Genomic DNA, 19,768 nt, shown 5'->3' with positions numbered 1-19,768 from the left:
ATATCAATATTTTATATTGATTACCATATTGAATCTAAGAACAAACAAAGCACCACCCCTAGCTCACAACTGACACCCATGTGACACTGCCAGCAGAATATTTATTAATGCAGAAGAATTATTTATCCTGTCATTCCCATTTCACTGTGGAAGTTTAACTTGCTCTATTCTTCATTTTGCCCCTTCTCTTAGAGGATTTTTGTATTAGGTGTTTTAAAATTCAACACTGTCCACTTCAGCTTTCACTGAAAATCCCAAATTAATCACTAAATCAAACCCATTTCCTGGCAGCAAAGCAAGCTGAGGAGCAGGAAACTTTTAAATCATGGATCTAGACGTTTACAGATCTTAGTGTATGGATGTGTTCCTTAAGGATCATATAATTTTAAAATTCTCCCTCCACATGGAGTTATTGGAAAATCAAAACAAAAACTCAAGGAAAAGCCATTTAAAACCAAGCTCTCCACCAGCTGCATAAACTTCTTATGAACAGAGTTAAATTTAAAGTTTTAAAATATTAATTTTGAGGCTCCAGTGATACCTATTTTCCCATGGTGATGATGAAAACTGCGACCTCAAATTTTTCTCTTCATCTTTCATTTCCAGAGTATTTTCAAACCTTCATTTCAATTTGCTGCACGAATATCCTGGTTATTCTTCAGTATTAATGGAATCACATTTTAAGTGCTGCCTCCAACAAGTTGCTGCTACAACTCTTGGTTTACACGTTGACATAACTTACTCACACAACAGTTCTTGGAAAACTACAAGGCACAAGAGAGAAGAACACCTCTCCCCCATCCCACATATCCCACAAAATCCAGAAAGTAGTTTGGAAACACGACCCCTCCACACACGCATTTCAAGGTTGGAAGCTACCTCTGAGTCAGGCAACTACTGCAAGCAGAAAGTCAGTGGCATAGATGAAGGTAAGTTTTAGTGATTCATGCTTTGTAACTGCAGTAAAATGACAGAACTGCCTTTGCCATACTGCTCCAAACCTAAGGAATTTATCACCTATCTCTTTAGACACAGCCTATCTTCTATCCTGAATATCAAAAAATACAGCCTGTGTCCTGCCCTGCCTTCCTTTCCCCTGCTCTCGCAATGAACCAGAACCCATCTCCAGTGATAACAAACAAGACCAGTCAGACAGAACCACAAAAGTCACTCTTTTTATCTTAATGCCTCCTCCATCTCTGACCCAGAAAACTGAAGTTTTGGTTGACAGAAGACTTTACACAATAACACAAAGATTTTTTTTTTTTTTAATATGCCGCCGAAACATATTTTTCAGCAGCAATGTGGTTTATCCTGTCATATTCTCTGAATGGAGAATAGCAAATATCCCTAGCTGGAGCCTGTGGTAACCACCTGAAAGGAGGTCAGGAAAGAGCAGGAAAATAAAGAGTGAAAAATAACCCAATCTTGTCCTATTAAATGTTAAAAAGGAAAAGCTTCCCTGCTGAGAGAAGACACTGCCTACAGCCTAGATTTCCTTTCCATGACACTGAGCCTCTTCCAAGAGCAGGACACAGCCTGTTTTTCACCAGCTACCACCCAGGGGCTCAGGGAAGTGGGAGACTCTTCCTTGGGCCAGACTCCATGAGAAGGTGGAAATGACACAGCCCCTGCTCGGGAGAGCTCACAATCTAGGGAAGCAAAATGACATACAGGAGCATGGAGAAAGTGCAGCTCAACACAAACAAACTCTCTGTACACAAAAATACATTTATGGAAACTATTAAAATAGCACTGCTATTTCTACTTGCCCCCCTGCCTCGCCATCAGTGCTGGGATGATTGCGCAGTGGGGATCTAGGGAAGGTGGGTCTTTGGGAGAGACTTGAAGGAGAAGGTGGTGGGTGGCCTCATGAATCAGTCCAGGGAGGGCACTCCATGCATACAGGACAGCGTGGAAGACGTTCTATCGGACACTACCAAATTGTGCAGAGCAGCATTTGTCCGGGTGGGAAGCCCAGGTGTGGTGTGCGAGATCCCTGACTCCTGAGACAGACACAGTGTGGGCGCGGAGGAGCGCGCGGCCGTTCGGGAGACAAGCGGGGCACTAACGGGGGACCGCACTGGGGGGAGGGGGTCACTGGCCACTAACTCTCTGTGGCTGCCAGTCAGCACAGGAACTGTGAGGACATGAGATGGAAGGGGTTGGAAAAGAGTTGGGTACAGAGAAGGAAAAAAAAGGCAAGGTGAAGGAAAGGAGACAAAAGGAAGAAATGCGGGGGATATTTTCGAATGTGGTCTTCTGTTTGAGTTTCTTAGTGTGTTTGCAATTTATTAACTAAATAACTAAAAAAACATATACAATAATTAATGTACATTTGACACCATAAAATAAACTGGACCATATGCCAACATTTACATTATGTTATTATCCTCCACTATGGAAAGGTGAGAAACAGGTTAAACAAGAGACAAAATGCTTCCCCTTACCCTTCTTCTTCCGTACTGAAGCTTGGAAATAGAAAGGGAATGAACTGTGAATCAATTCTGAAGGTAATTTTTTATATGCTAAATCCTTGTCTGTCATTTTGAGCACAAACATTATCCTTCCCCCTAAGACGTCAGTCTCTCCCTGCTCACCTCTACTAAACAGGCATCTCTCAAACCACAGTAGATAAAATCTGATTTTGCCAAGCTGTTTATCAGGGTTTATGATAACCGTGAGGAATTTCTCCCCTCAGCTATTAGGGATACATCCGCAGGTTTTTTTTTCTTCCTGAGTTCTTTTTTAAAACCAGTAATTGGGGCAACTCATTGATGTCAAACTATGTCAACATTGGGCATTTCCAAATCTTTGCAGATTTAAGTGGAAAGGAATTATTTGCACACTGCATCTTTTGGATTAATTAATTTGAAAGAGGACAGCTCAGATGGTCTGCTCTGTATTATGAAGAACAGAATAGCTCAAAACATGTCAATAAAACTGTAAGTAGGGTTCAGAGCCAGGCAAAGGAAGCAAGATGGATAATTTTTTTAAAAAAAATTATGTTTAACTTAGCTAGAAGACATTACAAAACTAGGCACTCTAAGGGAAAACAAATGGGGAGTTTCTATTTATATTTTTCTTCTATTACATAACAAGGGACATTCAATAAAATTAAAGGCATCACATTCAAAACCAATAAAAAGGAAATACATCTCTACACAGCACATAATTAGCCCGTGGGATTCTTTGTCACGAGACATTGCTGAGACCATGAGCTTCTCCAGCTCAGGAAAAAGGGTTACACAGAGGTATTGATGAGAACATCCACAGTGCTCACTTATAGGCACTTCCTATTTGGTTTGCACATGTATGTCGTGAAGAAATGCTTATTCACTAGGGAGTTCAATGGCTGTAAAAATGTGGGTGTTCTCATAGCTCTCACAGATGTCCAATATATACACATATACATAGAGAGAGATAAATTATGTATAAATACACACATACAAGCTGTGTTTTATGTCAGGAGACAACTTCTAACTGATGACAGGGAGAACATTTTCCCTGTGGAAGCTTGTTCAGCTGCCATGCAATTGAAGGATTCTTGTCCCTTCTGATAACAGCCCTTTCCCAGAGCAAATATGAAAATAGGTAGACCACAGATGTTATTTGGAACAGCAGTCACATTGTTTGCTAGGGTGGCAGATGTTCAGAGTGTCACACAAGTGGCATTTTACAGCCTTGTTTAGGAAGAGAGCAAATTTCTCTCACTACTACAGCTTTCCTAGGGGACAAGCACCTCTGGAACATGGTGCAGGACTCTTCCTCAGAACAGAAAACTCTTGCCACTGCAATATCTTCCCCATCTGGATAAATATGAGTGGGAAATGTGCTCAAAAATGGAAATATGTCCCATGGCTGCTTGTTAAAGGAGCTGCAGTGGTTTCTGCTACTTGGTGAGGACAAACAGCAGATCAAGGACTACAGCCTGAGCAGGGGGTTGGGAAAGCTAAAATATGATGGTCTCCACTGGGGACTATTAACAAGCTGTTCTCCCCTAGGGAAATGCTGCTTTTGCTGTAAGAACAGCTTCGATCTTCCTGTGGAAGATCGAAAAGTCAGAGAAATAGAAGAATATCCTCAGCTTGAAAGCAATTGGCAGAAGAGGATAATGAAGGGGCAAAAATGGTGCCTAAGTATTGCTGTCCCCTTGGGAAAGGTGGTTAATAAACCACCTTTACAAGCTCTCAGCACTCCATGAAAGAAAAGCAAATGAAAAACACCCAGACCCACAAAGTGTGCTCCAGAAATAATATTTTACATTTTAATCCTGGAAGTAAAATGATGGAGCATTCACAAGCTGTTGATACCTAAGCTCCTAAACTTCCTTGCACATAAAAATCAAATTTTCTGAGACCTGCTAGAGCTAAATAATCAGACTGGGGTGGTTATTTTGGTCTTCATTTGGTTGTTAGACCATAGAGAAGACAGCACCCACTTCAGCACCACTTTGCTGGGAAGACTTCCCACTGGAGTTACGTGACTCAACTCACTAAAGGATGGATGGGGTCCATCTGCCCCAGAAAACACTGACTTGCAGGGGGAAAAAAAAGGGGCCACAAGGCTATGATTCCTTCCAGTTGGCCTTCAGATGAGTCCATGTCAGGAAAACCCCAGGCTCATAAAATTAAGTATTTAAATCGCTGTAGAATTACATGGAAAAATGGTTTTATTGTGTGAATTATTATCATCTACTGCTCTGCAGTGAGGGATGTGGTTTGGTTTTATACCCATTTCTCACTTGCTAAACACGCTGTTTTACTGTTACAGCCACATAGAAATGTGCACTGGGCTTTTCTCTTTTTATGTGTGATTTATTCCTATTTCCATGTCTTAGTCTAGCTGCAGAAATTCTACCTTTTAATGACCTAACAGATTAAAACCAGGAAGAAAAGAACATCTACCCTCCTCATTTCTAGAAGATGAATACAAATTCCTGAAGAACTATGCATATCTAGAATGTGGATGATCAAGCAAAGGAATCTACAACCACATTTCTCAAAATTAGCAAATGAAAGACTGAATGCTCAATAGTTTTTTATTACCAGTAGTGAGAGGAATTAAGTTTATATCATGCACAGAAGTCAAAGGGATATCATAATATGCACTTTTTCAGATCAAATGAAACAAGTTGAAGTTGAAGCTGCTTCAACACTGTCAGCTTTTAACAACAGCTTCTGGCAGCTTACCTTTATCCACTAATGAGAGGCCACAGAAATTTAAAATAAAACAATATTAGATGAACTGAAAATTTAGAAAGCAAAGCTAACAAAACACGATACAGCATTTCTTTCTTTCTTTCTTTCTTTTTTCTTTCTTTTTTTTTTTTTTTTTTTTTTTTGGTAGATGTGCCAAACTTTGATGATGCATAAAATGTATCAACATTCCCTTGCGTAGCAGTAAAGGCACAAGTCTCCACAAAAATCAGTCATGCGAGTCATGCACATTTTGAACTCTCCAAAGATGCAGCATTCTTAAAACCTCCTGTGCTCTAGACACTGTACACAGTGCAGCACCCTTCATCAGTTTCACATATAGACATATAGATATTTACATCTCCACTAAGCCAGCATGCTTGCCAAAAAACACTTTCTTACCAAGCTCTTCCAGCTCTGAGGTCATGGACTTAGACCGCAGGGTCAGTGCAGTGGTTGGAGCTCGCTTAGGAGGTGGTGGGGCTGTGCATGGAACAGAGAGAACACACAGGTGTCAGCCAACACACACCCTGGAAGCCCTGTGCTCACAGCCACAATTCCGTATCAGCTGGAAAGGATAAGCTCCATGAGACAAGGCGGAAATAAATACCTACATGCGGAGGAAAAGCCCTGAGATGCTTTTCATGGACTGAATTTCTCCACTGTTTCTGGTTCTAGCGTAGGTTGCTTGACACATCCGCAAGCTTTTATGTAACAGGAAACATAGAAACACTTAAAGCTAAATAACTGTGCACTTCTGTTTCCCAGCAGGAAAAGGGCTTTCTAGAGAAAGGTCCTCACAGCAGTGCTGCCCCTTCTGAGAAATATGTGGGGCTAAAAACCCAGCCAATCTCTGGCAGATTAATTTAAACTTTGGAGAAACTGTTCAGTCTGAGAAATCCAGGAAAGGACATTCGAATTTATCTGAATTGTTAAGGGGAGTCTAAGGGAAACAGGTGTTTCCCTTCTCAGAATAAATAAGACCTTACAATATCAAGGCACATCTAACACAAAAACTGAGACCTGTGCTTTCGTATCCTGATAACAAATACTTCTGTTATTATAAAGACCATCTCACTCCAACCCCTCTGCCACGGGTAGGGACACCTTCCACTATCCCATGTTGTTCCAAGCCCCATCCAGCCTGGCCTTGGACACTTCCAGGGATCCAGGGGAAGGCCCAGCTTCTCTGGGACACCTGGGCCAGGGCCTCAGCACCCACACAGTAAAGAATTTCCCCGCAATATTTAGTCTAAACCTGCTGCCTTTCAGTTAAAAGCATTGCCCCTTGTCCTGTCACTACATTTAAGGCCAATATGACACATCCCAAAAGGCAGGGGCAAAGAGGTTTGTTTAAAAAGTGTGAACAGTAATTCCATGAAGCTAAAAGTAATGCAGGACCATGCTGGGACATGATTTAGTTTAACACAGCCTTTCCCCTCCACCCCACAAGCTGGTCTCACTTTCAATTTTTCAAATTATTATTATTTTTAATAAGCAACAGAGGTGAAAAACACTTCCAGCACAAAGTTTTAGTTTCCTGGAGCAGGAGGGAGCCCTGGAGTGCCAGCTCCTCCCCTGCTCCTGTGTTGAAGAGCCAGGTGTGTGTGAGGGATAACTGGGACTGGTGGGAGGAACAGGAGCTTTCAGCAACGTGCCGCTGCTGTATGGAACACCAGTGAGCAGCAGCAATCTTTCCTGCTTAATGATAATTATGAGGGCTTAATGACTTCCCTGCATAGCTGGGAAAGCAAACTCAGGGGCATCTAAGGTGAAGGAGACAGTGTAAATTCCTTTTTTTGTTTCCTCTTTTTATTTTGGGTGAAGGTTTTGTGGTGGCTTTTTGGATGGGTGGGTGAGAAACACACTGCTGAACTACTCCCATCTCAAGTAGGTTTGCAATTAATGAAAGATCATCTGTTCTTAGTGCTTTTCCTCTCTCACTGCTGCAGGAAGTTTTACTACAAGATCCTCAAACACACACACGTGAAAACTCCCAAAAGATGAACTTTCTCACCAAGCATGACAAGACAATATTGCTTGTGTTAATTGTGTTAATGTCTAACCCAACAGAATTACATCGCTCTAAGTTAAACAAGAACTGGGCATTTCAAACTTTGGAAGGCAAGTCTAATAAATCAGAATTTAGAAAGCAGCAGTTTCATGCCCATACTTGGTTTTCTGTGAAGCAAGAGCAGGAGAGTCCATTAGGAAGAGAGAAAAAGGTACCTTTCTTCCTTGCTGTGTCATCTGGATCAAGATTCCTGGTTACTGTGACAACCTTCAGCACGAGGTGATTGCCCCCCTGTCGAATCATGTTCACCACCTGCCTGTGGCCAACTTTCACTACATTCTCATTATTAACCTGCACAGAAAGGAAGGAGTCTTTTAGACCAAAATGCAGAAAATGTTTGCTCTATCATTTTTATAAACAGAAGGTGGAAAGAATGGGAAGAAACAGAATTTCTACAGTTACTGCCTTTTAATGAAAATACGTATTTAAGGAACAGTGCACAGCTGACAGGATGACCAGAAAACAAAGCTACTCCTTTGGGAAATACACGTCTAAAGAAATCCAACCAAATCCTGCCCCTTACGTATTTTATTTACAACAACTAGAGTTTTCCTTCTCCAAGTTTCTGGAAGGATCTCCTGTCCTGGGAGCAAAGGCAACAGGGCCATAGCAGGCCCAAAGAGTCTCCATGGAAAAAGAAGAGTTAAATACATGAAACCCAAGCAGCTACTGTGGTCATGGCAATTAAACTCCAAACTGCACTGCAACATTCAGCTAAAAAAAAAAAATTTAAGAAAAAAAAAATATATATATATATGTACTCTTTCAGTAATTCCTAGTGCTGCATCATCCTTTTTGCTGGATATGTCTTTCCATAAATTAAAAAATTAATGGACACATAAAATAATAAATTGACACAGAAGAAAGCAGAGGCATAACAACTGCAAGTAAGCACGGCTAAAAGCAATTTATTTATTCATTCAATCTATAAGGAGTCACTGAAAGTTATCTGAAATCTGAATGATGACAACATGTAAGACTGAAGTGCTGCCTGTGCTATTTGAACATAAAAGATATTGAGGAATGGAGGAAGAGCTGCTGCCAGAATACATGCTGGGAAGTTGATCTCTCTCCAAAATTCCACTGACTCAGTAATATTTCACTGAGATCACTCAATGCCTTCCAAAATGAACATTCATTTTCAAAGTAAGTGTTTTTAGCCTCCTCTATTTATTCTGACAGGCTGGGCATCTCACACTCTCAAGGATTTACAGTTGAGAGCAGAATCTCTCATTAAATATTATTGCCATTTAGCAGAACAAACAGCACAAGCCGCCCCACTCCAACTTCAAATCATTTTTCCATCCATTGTCTGGAAGGGAAACCTTCCCTTTTTCCAAGCTTTAGCTGAGCCAAAATGCATTTTAATGAACCAGTGCATTGGTAAAGCATCTTTTCGACACAGTGCTGCAGTCAGGAGCCCGAGGGGAGAGCTGTGTGCTCTGTGTCTGAGCTCGAGGTGCTTTTGGAGATGCTTTTTTGGTTTCATGTACTGTGACGTAGGTGGAACACATGCTGAACATCCAGACCTGTTGAGCAGGCAAAGATGAAGTTTTCTCATTCTGTAGGTGGAGGGTATAAAAGAATATCGATTTAAATAGGGCTCTTGCTGGTTTGCTTTATTTTACACCTTCTTAGCATCTGGTATTTAATTTCAAGAGATATTTATTTAGCTGGACCAATGGCATCTAAATTTAATCTGTCTAAAACACTGAAGCAAACAGCGTTATCCATTTACTTCTGAATTCCTTCCAGTATTAAAGCCTCAACCAGGTAATTCTTTTCCACAGGAAAAAAAAAATCCTGTAATTAAGAATTATGGAATGCATCTACTCTATTTTTACTGGAATTAAATTTCAAGCTTGGAAGCCAGTAAGGATTACAATGTAATCCCTAATGCTGTCAAAAAATAGAGCCCTCCAAATAAATCAAAAGTCAATATTAATCAAACACATGCATACTTTCACTAGTGTAAAGTGATAAATGTGTAATATGATAAACAGCTTATGCAGCGTCCCATCTGTTCCCTTCGTTCTGTGCAATGATATTTAACATTTAGCAAATATATACAACACATTTTTTTAAAGCTGCCTCAGAAACAGAACCTGTAAATGACTGTTTATAGCAGCTTTGTTGAAAAGGCCCAGTTACAAAAGCTGGGACCAGAAAGATTTACCCGAAAATAAAGAAAATAAAAATATTGATAGGAGAGCTGAAGGTTGTTTAACTCAGAGTCTTACAGAAATAGTGGAGAACAAAAGAATCATGAGACCAGCAGAGCAGAATCTCATCTTCACAGTCTTTAACACCTCAGGGGGTAAAACTGGAGCATGATTACAAAGCAGTAACTCGGGAGCTGTCAATACCTTATAAAGATTGCAATGACATTATTTCTTTTACCCTCCTTCAATATTTCATCCAGAAGGCAAATGACTGCGGAAAGGGTTGTCAGGCAGTGAGACAGCAGAGTTCAAGCAGGTTTGTCTGACAGCTTTAGTTTGATATTATGCAGCAAAACTTTTCCAGGTGTGAATAAATTGAGGTGAATCTCTCTCGACTTCCACTTCAAGCTTTGGCAGGGGGGACTTTGTAAAGCAGGAAAGCAGATATCTATTCCAACTGTGCCAATTCATTTCATAATCACCACAGTGTTCTTGATATTAAATGTAATCCCACTTTTCAAAACACTCAAAAACTGCTTTTTCTTTTAGTGGCTAAGTGTTTGGAAGGAAGCGCTAGAAACAAAGAGTAAAGTTGTTTTGCAGGCACAAATTTGTGTCTTTCCCTCTTCCTCAACCCAATCTTTCAGCATATTTTGTGCAAGCTTTCACTGCAAAACCTGAAGTTCTTCTTTTCCTTCTACTATTCCACAAAATATTTCTGCACTGAACTTTTTCTGCCATGTCCTTCAAAAATAAGTGAAAATAGCTGAAAGAAACAGACATGTGAGGAGGCTGGGTCTATGCTACATCAATGAAATCATCCAACAAACCAAATGCAAGGAAAACTGTCCCTTGGGACAGCCCACAATTTCAACAACTCCCCTCTATCTGCTCTGGACTCTCAGGAAAAGCCTCAGAATTCTGTGTTTTTGAAAACCATCCTTTATTATCATCTGGTTACTGGCCAGTGGGATGGAAATCACTTTGAGAGAATTAATTTATGAAATAATGCGATCTCATAGACTGAATGTCTTTAAAAATACTCTAAACAGGATGAATAAAAGTGGGGGGTTTTTTCTGAAAGGCACAGTTGTGCAATGGGTCGAAAAAATAATAATATTATAATATAATATAATATAATATAATATAATATAATACAATAGTAAAATAACTAGCACATTGTAAGCTGGCAGATGCACGAGCTGCAACACATTCACCAGAGCAGCCTTCCTGTAGGAAGGTGCAAAAGGAAAAAAAAAAAACACTACCAGAGAAAGAGACCTTTGCAGACTTTGTTCTATTAATTAAAAAAATAGATTAAAACAAACAAAAAAAACCCTCAATTTTTTCAATGCATCATCCTAATCCTTCCATTACCTAAACATTCCCTCAGTGGAAAAGGCAGTCAATCATTTTGAACAGTAATTAAGTAGGCAGAACTCCATCATTATGCTTGGAATGCCCGCTGGTAGAATGGTTGACGTTGGGAATGCACATGCTGCCAGAAGAAGCTTCTCAGAAGCTCTTCCTTATCTGCTGAACTACTTGAAAAAAACCCCAACAAACCCCCAAACCCGTTACACACACTTACAACCCCCTGCCTACACATTTTTTGAAATTCACCCTTTTTGATAAATATTTCACACACACAGACTCCATCACAACTTGTACCAGTGAAAATAAATAGCCCACAAGTGATTTAGCAGGCTCTGTGTTTCAAGTCACCACGGAGCTGTGCACGTGGCACTGCCTGTCGCCAGCCAGGAAGGGTTTCCCATCTGGAGTCTAAAATGTGAGAGGAAGAAAGACACAGTGACCCAGACAGTTTTGGGGAAGTTATCTGTGCTCCCAGTAAACCCACAGGGCCAGTCCAGGGGTCACCCACTGAAAACCAGCAACGGGTTGTGGTGTCTGCGGCCATACTGGGATGGGCTGGAGCAGCATTTAGCACAAACTAGCACAAATGTCCCAGATTTGCTCCTGACAAGCATATTGAGTGTCAAGAATCCCATTCTTTTATCCTCTAAATTCATTCTAAAAGCTGAATTTAGTGGGCTCACGGACAGCACAAGGGTACATAGACAGTGAATCCAGAAAGGCTTCGGTGACAGCAAATTTGACCAAATCCTGCTGGCAGCTTACTTTGCCCTGAGCACCCCAGGAAAGGCTTGAAAGCAAAAAATGACCACAGACCCAAAGGAGGAGGCAAGTTAAAAAGGTCCAAAGCCAGAAGATGCTTTGGTGTAATGACATTTTATGTGCTTACAAAATGCATTTCACCACAAATGATATCAAGATTCATTGTCTCAAAAAGCTGGCACACAATTTTAACCTGTGTCTTAGATTAAAATAGAAAGTAATAATATAATATAATATATAAATGAGTCCCATAATGGAAATTAATTTATGAATTTGTCTCTGCAAACCCAATTATTCCCATCACACCACAGAAGGTTAAACAGACAGAAGCAAATGGCTTCAGTCCACTGGGCTCCAACTCTTCATTTATTGCTACAGTTTCTCAAACAGGCCTTGAACAGTCTCTGGAAGATTCCTGAAGACTTTCCAACACCAATGGGAAGTTTTTTTACGTTCTGATCTCCCACACAAACATCACTGAATGCCATTGGTGTTTGCCCATATCCCATTTAATCTACTTTGGTGTAAAAGATGCTCCAGAGACTTCGTGTACTGTTGATCTAAAAGGTGCTACTAAAAACAAAAAGAAACAAAAAAAAAAGAGCTTCACAGAAACAGGGATATAAGGATGTGGAAATTCCAGCTGACATCTTGCATTAATAATGATTTTGCAGCAGTCCACTTGCTCATAGATTTGCCTGCCCTGGTGGTCTTACTGCATCGGATGATGTAAAGTTGAAACCAGTGAGCATGGGATTGGACTAGGTGATCAACAGAGGCAACTTCCTACCTGAATTCTGTCATTTCTGGCATTTCTCCAGAAGAAGAAATAGTATAAGGAAGTACTTGACAGCAAACTAAGTATATAAGAATTAAGGGAAAAGCATCAAAATCATTCGTAGCCTTGCTACAGTAGAAATTTCTTTGCATAAACTCAAATATTGGGGTGCACAAACAAGATATAAGAGGCCTAAAGGAAAACACCCTGTGGAGAGACAGTGTCCTGAGGTTTTGGATTCCACCCTGCCACCACATTTCCCCCTGCTTGCACACAGGGAATGTTGTGCCTTTTCTGCTGCAGCTCCCGTGGCAAAGGGAGATGTTACTGCCTGGCGCTTGCTCCGGGCAAGGGCAGCAGGACAGGCTGGAGCCTGGTGAAACCTGGGATCCAGCCAGGCAAAGACTTTTCCCTCAGCTGATTCAGCAGTGGCCAAACTGCTGAAAAGTGGAGTGCAGCATGGCCTCTGCCTGGAGACAGCAGAGCTGTCGAGGAAGGGCTCAGCTTCATCCCCCCGAGTCGCGCCAAACCTTCAGCTGCACTCAGGAACATCTATTTCTGAGAGAGGCACTGGAAGGCAGAGGCATCTCAGATCATAAACTCCAGACTCCTTGGTTGTCATGGCAACTGCATCACAAAATTTGTTTCTTAACATTTAGCCAAGCTCCATCTTGGAACTTCTCAGATTTCTTGTCCCTGTTATTCCCGCTAGGCCCAGAACCTCTGAGAAGAACTGGTATTTTCTCTAATTTCTGTCCTAGGTGTAACCAGTTTGTACTAATCCTTTTTTCTCCTGTGTCAAACTACCAAAAGCCTAAATAGCCTTTATTTTCCCCTTACTTTCCCAGCATGCTACAAACATATCAGGTGGGAGTAATGCCCTGCCTTGGTTAAAAACACATTTTAATAATATATTATGACAAAGTCGAAAACCTGAATGGAGCATTACAGCTGTCAGTCCTTCAAAGACCTTTTTATTTTTTTTTTATGTGCCTAACTTCAGCCAAACCAGCTTATAAAGATGGTCATGCATTCATCTGTGTTTCACCCAGCTTACACTGGTCCCAGGGCACTGTCTGACCTCCCTCAACGGAAATGCACAACTTGTTTTCTTCTAATAACTACAAACTGACTGGATGAGTTTGGGATCAAAGCTGATGCCCCAAAAAAGCAGCAGCAGGGTTAAAGGTTGCTGTTCATCTCTTACCCATTACATTCTTTAAAAGGCAGAACTATGTTAAATCAGCACTCTCATCTAAAATTTTGCATTTTGCTTACTTATATCTCACCTGAAAGCTGCTGCAAGTAAGTGACTCCGGTCCTCATGAGACTACACAGAACATTCAAATATCCCTCAATTACTTGGACCCCATCCTATTAAAAATAATGGCCTCCATTAATCAGTACCTGTTCCTATTTTGAATCCTTCGGTTTAAGTCACGTTTCATTGGAGGGGTTCAATTAACTTTATTGCAGTTGATTGAGCTGCAGTGTTCAGCAGTCAATTAAGTGGCACTTAGGATGAATTTGTCCGACGTCTGCCAGGTGCAAGAGGTGGCAGCTTCTCATGTTCTGACTTCTCTCAGGGAAAAAAAATCCAATGAACTGTGCACATCTGTTTTGCTTCTTTTTCCTTAAAATAAACTCACTGAAGATAAGCCGGTAACTAATTTTTTTTTCCACGTTCCAATGCTCAAAAAAATATGTACTAGCTTAAAATTCAGTGAAATTAAAATGAAGTTTGAAGTGCAACAGAGAGTATCTTAACATTATTCATCTTGTGAACATGCCTCTTATATTGAATTTGTTCTCATAGCCCATAAATTATGGTACAGAGACAGCACCAAAAACAGGATACCAAAAATAGCAAACTAGAGGTCACCCATATAGTAAAGAAACCTCTCCAGCACGTCTGCCCTTCACAGACGAGAGCGTGCATGAAAATCTGAAACTGCTTAACCACTGCAACCAGAGCTGCTTCCACCTCACTCCCCCGGCACATCCACAGTCATCCTCCTCTGCTGGGGGCTGCTCTGAGGTGGAAGCAAACTGAGGAAAGAAAAGAAATGCGACCCAAGCTGCACATTTGAGCAGTGGAGAACAAACTCTCATGCCTCCACGCTCCTCTGCTGGTCAGTCACCCACGCCCCAGCTTGGCGCTCCCTCAGCGCAGTCGCTGATGCTCCGTGAGGCCCTTCTGATAAACTGACTCCAGAGGGAAGAAAGAATCAAAAATGGAAAGGATAATTTTGCTCTGGATCACGGATTGTCGCTGTGATCTGAGTGCTGGGCCAGCTCTGGGCAGCACAGTGGATGGAGCTGGTCTGTTCTGCTGACAAGTTTTGGACGAGCCTCCTTTCGGCAGCCCTGTGCCACCATCGGCTCCTTGGGGACAGCTCCCTGCAGGGCAGCAAGAAGAGCAGGATCCCCTTTGGGCAGAGTGCATTTCCAAGCCAGTCCCTGGAGCCAGCTCCAGCTTCCTCCTGTGCTGCTGTATGGGGACAGGAGTGGGGAGCAGAGGGAGCTGAGGCAGCATTCCCATTCCCGCTGTGCCCTGGGAACAGCACCCACCTGCACATGCTGCCCCCCAAAGTGATGAAGGGCTTCAGACCCCAACTAAACAATTCTCAGCCCAGCGCTGGAGGAAAACAGGAGGCTCTGTTCCACCCTAAAAATATCATATTTTTTCAAATGGGGAGTTGCAGTGCTGTTATGCAAGCACTGGGAGGACAATGGATCTTTATTTGAATTCTGAATGAACCACTTGATAAGTATTTACAGGAGGTAGAAGCTCGCAGGCTGAGTCCTTCTATTTTTAAAGCTCTGCATACCTACACTAAAGGGCATTAGGCAGAGAATTCTAAAATATGCATCAAAATATAGATCTCTTAATGAGCATTAATAATACAGCCCAATATTAATTTACATTAGGTAAGCACCCGTTATTCAGGCAACACAATTTAAAATTAAACCCTGTACATGGGATATAAACTGGCTGGTTCTGTACATTTCAATGATTTTCTGTTAAAACCTTCCCAGAGATTACACAGATATATTGACAGAAAGTGTTGTCATCATGTGTTGATAATCTATATTTCCTCCTCCCACATACAGTCACTTTCCAGAAAATGCATCTGCTCTAAGAACAATATTAAAAAAAAAATGTATTGCTCATGCATCCCTCTTTATGCAGGAAAGCCTAATCTTAGAGCAGATGGAGAGAATTCTTTCTCAAAGCCATGATCATTTTAACGAGGCTGCCTTAAACTTGGAATCCCTTAGAAGTTCAATTTGGAGGCCATGGCAATAAGGACTGAAGTCTGGGCCTAAGCAGTGTCTAAGCACAGACAGAATAATCAAACTCACATAAAAAATGTGTTCTGTGTTAGATCAGAATGAAGAAATTCCCATCAGTCAGCTGGTGATGTGTGAGTGCCCTATTTTAATTTAGAAAATTACTGATTGCACTACCCATCCTGCAGCTTTTGTGCATGCTTTATGCCAGACTTCCCAAATTGAAGGTAAACCCCAAAAAGAGGTGTCAGTGATGGAGTCATTGGACAGCATAGTTATAAACATGGGAATGTTTAGTTTAAACCAACCTCAAAAGAACATCCAAATGTATATCCCTAATCGTAATGTAAAACAGACACGAGCCACAAATACCATGTTGCACAACACTAACTCAAAAAAGCATCCAAAGACAACTCTTGCAGCTCTCTTAAAGAAAACAAACTTGTTTATAAGAGCAATTTCATTAATTCATAATGAGGCTTTTTGTTACCACTTCAAAGAAGCGACGTTCTAATTTACTTACTCTCCACACAGGATAACCACTTTCTATCATCTCAAGCAAGAGCATGAGTGCAAAAAGCTCCTCTCTTAAGAAGGAATAATTTATTTTGGTGAGTGAACAAGCATCAGAGGAGGGTAACAGCAGATCCCTCAGAGCATTTTGTCACAGCGAATAAGAATCACCAACAAACCTTTCATTAAGTTTGATTTTATTTGTAAATAGTTGGAAATAAAAAGCTATTTTGGGATGATCTGGTGACTCACAGAGCACGAGGCAATTTCCTGGTCTTTGAAGAGGTTCCACCTTGGCTGTGGAGAGCGCCGGTCCCGAGGGAGCAGAACCAGCGGAGCAAGGCTTTGCCTTCTGCACCGCTCCCAGGCCGAGGCTGCCCGCAGCAGCCAGCGATGCTGCAGCCTCTCCTTCGGAGACATTTGCTCCACAAATGTCGGGATTCGTCCAAACAAAGCTTTGGAAACACTTTTGGAGGCACTTCCCGCCTTCTAGTGGCCAGAAGGGAGCAAACCTGCCACCTTCTTCCTTTCAGCACCCAGAACCGGCAGCACAATCGCCCGCCCGGCGGGCAGCAGTCAGCTGCGCGAAGCTGGGGTGAATCAGTGCTGCTACACACTGACATTTTAGGAACACTCTGAAGAGCCTTGTGGAGGGAAACATGCCCCAAACCTGAGCACAGGCACCGAGGAGAGGGAGACAAACGAAGCACGAGTGACAAACAAAGCCCAAGCAACGAGGACATAACGGGATTTTCAGTCGGAAAGCAGCAGCCTCATCTGCACCAACAGTAATTTTAGAATCAGTAGAAAAGACTTCCAAGGTCACAATTTTGCAAGCTTGTTCTCCTGCCACCTAAATTTTCTCTGCAACCCGACTCCCAGAATTAACAAACAGCAAAGCCCCACTGAGTTGGATTCTATGCTAAATATTTTGAAATGTGAATTAAGTCTTAAGAGCACAAGGAAAGATCAGAAAAGGAACTTACTCAGTATGTTAAGAAGAACAGAAAGAGATGGTGCTGCCCTACACTGAAGGGCAGAAAGGCTGTGTGCTTCCAAAATTAAGGAAGGGAAACTTAGATTTAAAAACCGAATATTATGCAAATCCCTTATAATTCAAATTAAATTTGTAACGGGGTGTTGTAGAATGGAGTTTAAATGTCAACCAAGCTCTTAGGCAAAGGTTCAAAACTCGGAGGCACTGCGGAAAGAGCTGATACTTCCCATAAAGTTGGAATTGCCAAAAGCTGTGTCAGGGTGACTCAGATACTGCCCTTGATGGATGGATTCAGGGAGAGTCAGGAGCTCAGATTCCTGAGGTACTCTCCCCCTGCACAGGACATAAAACCACCCAAGGTGTTGGAATGACTCCTGTGAGCACCTGATGTGCCAAAGCTTCACCCTAAATCCCCATCCCAGGAAGGGCCAGGGACAGCAATGCAGATGGAAATCACCCACCAGCACCTCCAAGGGCACTCCCACCACAGGATTTGGGAACCAGCATGGGCTGGGGACCGTTTCCAGGGACTGGATGGACGCAGCTGCCTTGCTTTGGAGCCTGACTCCATCTGTGTGATAGCACAATGCTCCCTGCCAGCGGCCACGCATCCCAGAGAACGTGGAACACTTGAATTTCCCAGCCTGTGTGAATTGCACATGCTGCAGATAAACCTGGGAAAAAGAACTTTGCATTTTGCCAAACATACACCAGGTAACCCTGCTGGAAGTTACCAGCTTCATTTCATAGCTAGCAGGAGCAATTTCTTTAGTGCCACGTTGCTCACACAGCTTTCCCATCTCACATGGAGACAGAACTGTGAGAAGGAGGCACACTCACAGCCCTAATGTATAAATTGTAGATGACTTTAAGGTAGTAATTGATTCTCCTCGAGTGCCATCCTCTTTTTTATTCCAGCCTCTGAGCTCCTTGCCTAATTGCCCAAATTGCAGTAGCATCACATCTGATTTCTCTCCAAATACCTTGACCTAAATCAGCTTTGCCCTAGTTACTGGCATTGACGAGTCTGGCAATGGTAGAGGGACAATTTCAGTGCATCCTAATATGCTTTTGATTGATTTCCAGGTGGGGCTTTTTTAGACTACAAGGAAGACAGCCATGAAAGACATGATTTAGATTCTGAAGTCTGACTAAGGTGACATAAAAGCTTCAGCTCCAGGAAATGTTGTAAAAAAGCAACCTTAGCGTATGCTACTCGCTCCTACTACTGTGTCCCCCAAATCCTGCACAGGCAGCACTGCTGGAATTGCACAAATCCAAGGCAGAATATCTTCTGCCATGGGGTTTGATTAGTGCACGACTGTCAGCCTTCAGAGCATCTTCCTGCAGAATGCAGGGAATGCCTGATCCACGACCAAAGCTCCCGGGAGTCTCTGAAATTAAAACTATATTTAGCCACCCTAAATATATGCTGTCTGAAATAGTTAAGTGAGCCATTGTTGCTAATATATGGTTCCTTTCACACACATATTTAATACATGCTTATCAGCCTGAGCACATTCCTTACTGAGGGAGCACCGTTTTGTCCAGAGGAATTGAGGAAGATGTAGGTGTGTGCATTTGACAGCGGCTAGAGGCACTAGAAATAACTCTGCTAAAAGGCATGGGAACAGCACAAAGCTGGGGGCTTCAGAGGCAGAACTTTGAAAGCAAAGAAATAAATCAATCAGGCAGACAAAAAGATGCCATTAATTAGTCCTTCTAATTTCTAAGGGGGGAAGAGCAGCTCTAATCTGATAGAGCCTTTACTGACTCCATCAAATGGCCAGTGTTGGTAGAACAGGCAAGGGCTACTTAAAAATAACACAAAAGGACAAATGACTGGGAAAACCATCCTGTTAAGCACAAATCGACTCAAATTCAAGTGTTTCCTCAGCAGAAAGCTTCAAAGCCATTTTGCTTATGTTTACATGGCAGTTCTTTCTTGGCGTTCTTGCTCAGAAGGAAAGAGCTGGAAGTTTTGTGCTCCAGGAGAGACTGAATCTCATTGTTTAATTCAGGAATCGGCTGCATCCAAAACTGGAAAAAATGAATTTGTAAAATTCACTGGGGTTTGTATGTCAAAGTCAGGGCAAATAATTCGGGTTTCCTGATTTTCTGTGCTATTCCTGTGGGCCTGGTGGCTGTTTGTTTGGGAATTCCTGATCTCTGTGGTTAATGTGGACATTCCTGTCCAGCTTTATTTTCAAAGAGAAAAGAAGGGAGTGTCTCACAGAGTAGTACTCAGAAACTGAGGATATGCAGGAAAGTAGCAGCAACTCTCTGGAAAGTTTTCCTGCATGTACGGCATAGGCAGAACTTCCATGTGTAGGAAGTTGTGTGGATGCACAAACTCTAAAAACAGACATTTTGTCACTTTGGTTAGAGATCAAAGACCTAGAAAACAGGATGCAGCCTCCTCAAAGCATCAGATTCTCAAGTTGCCTTCTAATATATTTCCATCATTGCTCAAAAATAAGTGATTTCATCATAAAATCCCAGCATCATACAATGGTTTGGGTTGCAATGGACCTTTAGAGTCTAAGTCCCCCTGCCATGGGCATGGACATCCTTCAGTATGTTGGGCTCCTTCCCATGAAGCCAAATCTTAGG

At 41.9% G+C, this 19,768-nt stretch overlaps 1 protein-coding gene across 2 annotated transcripts in view; it reads right to left on the bottom strand.

Annotated features, from left to right (window-relative positions):
- SHANK2 (SH3 and multiple ankyrin repeat domains 2) overlaps positions 1 to 19,768 on the bottom strand; it is a gene marked incomplete at both ends in the record, with an annotated part of 240,631 nt that overhangs the window by 27,984 nt on the left and 192,879 nt on the right. For both annotated transcript variants that reach the window (XM_082282737.1, XM_082282738.1), the window contains 2 exons: positions 5,571 to 5,681; positions 7,428 to 7,563. In XM_082282737.1, the coding sequence (XP_082138863.1) occupies positions 5,571 to 5,681; positions 7,428 to 7,563 (247 nt within the window). The remainder of the gene's footprint in view (positions 1 to 5,570; positions 5,682 to 7,427; positions 7,564 to 19,768) is intronic.

Source organism: Coloeus monedula (genome assembly GCF_965178545.1).
Source record: "Coloeus monedula genome assembly, chromosome: 6".
NCBI lineage: Eukaryota > Metazoa > Chordata > Aves > Passeriformes > Corvidae > Coloeus > Coloeus monedula.
This window is presented reverse-complemented; position numbering and strand designations above follow the sequence as displayed.